The sequence below is a fragment of the Perkinsus marinus genome, assembly GCF_000006405.1.
Source record: "Perkinsus marinus ATCC 50983 genomic scaffold scf_1104296947560, whole genome shotgun sequence".
Taxonomy (NCBI): domain Eukaryota; phylum Perkinsozoa; order Perkinsida; family Perkinsidae; genus Perkinsus; species Perkinsus marinus.
Genome location: NW_003210583.1, coordinates 23,658 through 28,455, shown reverse-complemented (window position 1 = coordinate 28,455; position 4,798 = coordinate 23,658). Strand labels below are relative to the sequence as shown.

The window sequence follows — 4,798 nt, the reverse complement described above, 5'->3', positions numbered from 1 at the left end:
AATCCTTATTGGACAACGACGATGATGATGAGGATGACTTCCTTGAACCCGTGCCGGAAACCGTTGGTGGCGGGAAAGATTCCTGCGATAACAAGCCACGAGCGTGCAAGTAGGATAAGTTATCTCTTTGTGTGAATTATTACTTCCTTTCTGAGACCATCGATGGGATGAAATAACTTGAAAATCGCCTCCAATATGAATCCCTAATTTTGGAGTGGGCGGTTACTGATGCTTATTTACTCTAATCCGGCTCGAATGTGTGCATAGTTACGCGTAGTCGTGCTTGTGATAGCTAGCTGATCCGAAATAGTTAATCCCAGTTGTTAAGTGGTGTGCTTACTACTCTTAGAAATTGCAGCTGTGGACGTGCCGAATTAGAGGTAAAGGTTGGTGCGGAAGAGGCCAAGAAGAGGATTGAAGAAGCCAAGAAGGGCGAGGTCAAGAGTAACTGTGGAAACTGTTATCTTGGCGACGCATTCAGGTAGTGACGCATGCGCTAAGGAGTCTCGCTTCCCATCGAATTTTCATGTTCCAAATCCACCAGCAAATAAATTTTGTCGCGGAATATGGTCATTGTCAATTACATGTGTTGGCGACAATATTGGAAGTCTGGGGAAACTCGTATTGGTTCCTGTACACTTCTACCCTAATTCGTATGTGATTATCTCTAATAAGTAAGGAAGTTCATGAGCTCAGTTGAGAAACGTGAGCATATATTTCTCCAACACTAAGAGTTAATGGGCTTAAATTATCTTCCCAGATCACAACTAGGTATCTGCATTTTTTTATAATGATTAGACTCGTTGAGCGCTATAGTAACGTTTCCGTATCAGATGTGGTACCTGTCCGTATCGTGGGTTACCTGCCTTCAAGCCCGGTGAGAAGATTCAGATGGATCAGTTGATATCTGATATTGACGCTAAAGTTGAATAGACAATCTGCTGCTCACTACTGTTATATTGCATCACTAGCCTCTGTTCAATTGTATCAATAAGACATATGAAAGTGTACTTTCAATCACTCAACCCATAGACAATCTGCGTTTGGTCAAGTTACTTTTAATTGAATCGTACATCATTGGTTTGCGCTACATATTCGCGAAGAGTTTATACGGTAATGTGTATATTGGAAGTCACTTCAGATCCACATCCGACCGTATTACACTTCCCTAAGGTGTAACAGATAATAGGATATATACAGCGTAGTCGGTTATCTATAGCTTATGTTAGCTAGAGTGTGCAGTAGTTAACACAGCTGAGTCAGCCCAACTCAACATGGCGTTCAGCAGTCTTATATATCGAAGACGACATTCAACTTGGTCTTGCACTGTCGTGTAGATGTGCTGAGATTGTGGTATGTCGCAGTTATTCCATCCAACTTCGACACTTTGTGGAACACAAATCAATGATTGTCCAACACCATTACAATGATACACTGATTGGCTCTGCTCACCAATAAGCAATGATTACCATGCATGACAAGACTAAAAAAGGAGATATGTGGTAAGTTGGTAAATGATAAATCATCGATGGGGCTTCAGCAGTCGGCCCCGAGGGACCAATAGAGGCATAAGGAACTGCTGATTCCTCCCCGAATCGATACCTGAAGTGGGCGAAATCGTCCGGAAACGGAGTATTTAGCTCAGTGCATACCCTTCAAAAACGTGCTGAAATACCAAAACCCGATCCTCGCCGAGCATTTTGACAACCCAGTAGTTCGCGTTCGGCAGCTGGGATGGATTTTTCACCGAGAAATTAATGATCACCTGAGCAACCATACTACACGAACACAGAACAAACAGGTCTCTCACCGTTCCCTCGCGAAGACCTTCAACTTCCGTTACTTGTCCTAGACTCAGTGATGCTCTCATAAGACGAATAATGAGGCGATTTCCGGCTACTGATACCTGGTAAAAAAGTAACGTACGAACAGCTCGGCAATCTTGAAATATATGTTCGCTTTCCTCAGCTGAGCTCAGGAGTTTCCTCACTAACTATACATGTTCACATACAAATTCGGATGTAAATGTACAGAAACCAATGAGAATTTCATCAATGTTCCTCAGAAATTTCACAGGTATCACCTACACGTCTAGCTGACTACGTGTATACCTCTCCACACCAAAGCTCAATAAGGCACTCACCGGAGCCACATCCGATACGGGGATGTTGTCGGACAATACGACGTTGGACGGAGCGGTCATTGCCACGTCCTGGGGCGCCTCGACCTGATTGATACAGCAAATCTTAACTGTGAAGAGTCAACGGAATCTTACATGTATTTCGAGCACCTCTTCAGGTTGCATATCTCGGCTGATTTTTAGGACTATTTGAACTTTCGAGATGCTCTGAGCTTCTACAGCATCCCATGCTAGGGCGGAGCCAATGATCGGGACGTTGGCCAGATCCTGAGGGAAACACCCCATAACACAGTAAAGTAATCATTAACTCTGCCAAGTTCTCGATCTCTTCAAAGCTCATATAGCGACCTCAGTTCTTTGTTTGCTATCGTGGATGCCGCTCTTACTAATAATGACGCGTCCGAGCAAACAGGCGTCGATATCCTCAAATACAGCATTCATACTTGCTGAATTCCGACCAAACTGGGAGGAGGCGAATTGATTCTGGCTATGTCTCGACAATTATACTCCTCTGCTGCGACAGCTCCCTCTCATAACAGTATTATTATGGAGTGATTCTCTTTGAACTCACCATGCCTAGGACCGCCATATTAGCGTCGATGGTGTTTCCTTCTGTATCACGAAGTATCAGCTCGAAGGTATTTCTACTGATGCCAGTATCAGGGTCTGGTGTAAGCGGAGCACCGGGGTTGACGATCTCAATAGCCACAGTGAAGCCACTGAAAAAGTAACCTAGCCGAGGATCGAACCCGGGCGGACTCTACATCCCTTGATCGATGGACACCTCAGAAAAGTGAAGCTTGATGGCTGACCCCGTAGTGCCGATCTGTTCCTCGCATTGAGGAGGCGTCAACAGACCGACACGATACGACGGGGTACACTTCAGTTCATACCCGACCGGTGGTGTCTGCAATAAGACTGAGTCTTCGATTACAACGAGCACTTAAACGAGTAGTGCAACAAATACAACTGATCGTCATCTTTTTCGTGAATGTAACTCTGCCACTCAGGTTGTTCGTTAACTTGAAAAACTTGCACAAAATGCGAAAAAATAGCCACATGTGTTGGTGACATTATGAATATTCTGCGAAAATTCTGGGAAATCCTCAGTGTTTTCTGTACACTTTTATCACAATTTGTATATAAACTTCTATAATTAGTGAAGAAACTCTTGAACTCAGCTGAGGAGAGCGAACACATATTCCTCCAACACTGCTTGCACAGAAAAGTGTAGACAAAGTTGAACTCACTATATCGATTTGAATAGGACCAACTATTCCCTGGGAAGACACGAATGTGAAAAATCCCGGAGCGCTCACGCCAAGACGGTTACTGCCCACAAACCTGCCAACAAGTAATTTCGTGGCGCGCGAAATATTGATAATCTCCTTACTGTGCCTCCATCGCTTTAATTTCATACCCCTCCTCGATCTGAATGTACCAGTAATGAGAAATGTTAGCATCGAGATAGAGAGCAAGTCGCCAGGAATTGTCAAGTGGTGTAGCATCAGGATTCACACACACCATATCGATAATCGTTTGACCTGCAAAACGACAAGCAATATTCTCTGTATTGGAGTTTCAGCCGTGATATGAAAAACATATTTCACAATTCACTTGGCAGAAAACAGCTGCGTTGTCGGTCAAGAAAAAATACACGTCCTGAATTTACATGGAGTATTACGCCACTTCACGCTAAACGGCTGAGACACTATTGAGTCGCTGGTTCTTCTACTCAACGCATGAAAACTTAAGAGAATAGAAGCGCCTTAGGTCCGCAATCAATAAAAGCAACCTTTTTCAGTATAGTCCTATCGATCGACAGCACCGCGAGTCAAGACAAAAATTTTCAGAAATTCCTCCTCGATAGGGGAAAAATTTCAAAATAAATCGAAAAAATCAACAAAATTTCTGAAAAAAATAACCCCGGAGAAAAATGCGGCATCAGAAGAGCACTCCTAAATTTTCTTTTCTGAGAAATGATACTCCAATGTTAAGTTCACATATAATGTGGGGAAATATAAACATGGTCAACTACATAGAGAAATTCTGAGGAAATTTGGAGGAATTCTCTGTGCACTTCTACCCGGATTCGTACGTAAACTACTATAATGAAATTTCTGAGCTCAGCTGACAGGATCTAACATATATTCCAATACTGCTCACACCGGATCTTTTCCGTCAAGTTTAACCAAAACAGGATAACTATTTCGCGCGCCACAAAATTGCCTACCTGCATTCAATACATTCGTTGCTGTAGTGAGGGTAGCGACATTCTCATCGCCGTTGCAGTCGTTAAAAACCGACCACTGATCCTCTGTTGAGGAGTTCGTCACACAAGAGCTTCCGATAGAAAACTTGAACCCTTTGGGCGCTGTTATTTCCAACGACACATAGTTCTCGCCGATCAGCATGGCGCTCAGGTGAAAGGAAACCTAAATTTGAAATTCCAATAGAAACACAAGAAACACGATTCGGTCTAAGGCACTCTTCGGAAATTCTTATAATGGAGTTTCACCCGTGAAATGAAAAACACTAGTGAAAAACATATTTCACGACTACTGCACAGCGCGCGAATATTGGGTTTTTCACAGAGTATTGCGCCACTTCACGTAAAACACCCGTTTCACGTGAAGTGAAATATGTTTTTCACTGCTG

The 4,798-nt window shown here is 43.2% G+C and overlaps 2 protein-coding genes across 2 annotated transcripts in view; one reads left to right on the top strand and one right to left on the bottom strand.

Moving 5' to 3' along the window:
• The window catches only part of Pmar_PMAR014500 (conserved hypothetical protein), a gene marked incomplete at both ends in the record, with an annotated part of 2,476 nt that extends 1,543 nt beyond the window's left edge, over positions 1 to 933 (top strand). Inside the window, 3 exons of the mRNA XM_002779361.1 lie at positions 33 to 109; positions 350 to 481; positions 834 to 933. Of these exons, the coding sequence (XP_002779407.1) occupies positions 33 to 109; positions 350 to 481; positions 834 to 933 (309 nt within the window). The remainder of the gene's footprint in view (positions 1 to 32; positions 110 to 349; positions 482 to 833) is intronic.
• A 703-nt stretch (positions 934 to 1,636) lies between these two features.
• Pmar_PMAR014498 (hypothetical protein) overlaps positions 1,637 to 4,798 on the bottom strand; it is a gene marked incomplete at both ends in the record, with an annotated part of 10,115 nt that continues 6,953 nt past the window's right edge. The window contains 9 exons of the mRNA XM_002779360.1: positions 1,637 to 1,765; positions 1,811 to 1,906; positions 2,144 to 2,227; positions 2,276 to 2,407; positions 2,712 to 2,859; positions 2,905 to 3,047; positions 3,391 to 3,484; positions 3,534 to 3,684; positions 4,374 to 4,575. Of these exons, the coding sequence (XP_002779406.1) occupies positions 1,637 to 1,765; positions 1,811 to 1,906; positions 2,144 to 2,227; positions 2,276 to 2,407; positions 2,712 to 2,859; positions 2,905 to 3,047; positions 3,391 to 3,484; positions 3,534 to 3,684; positions 4,374 to 4,575 (1,179 nt within the window). The remainder of the gene's footprint in view (positions 1,766 to 1,810; positions 1,907 to 2,143; positions 2,228 to 2,275; positions 2,408 to 2,711; positions 2,860 to 2,904; positions 3,048 to 3,390; positions 3,485 to 3,533; positions 3,685 to 4,373; positions 4,576 to 4,798) is intronic.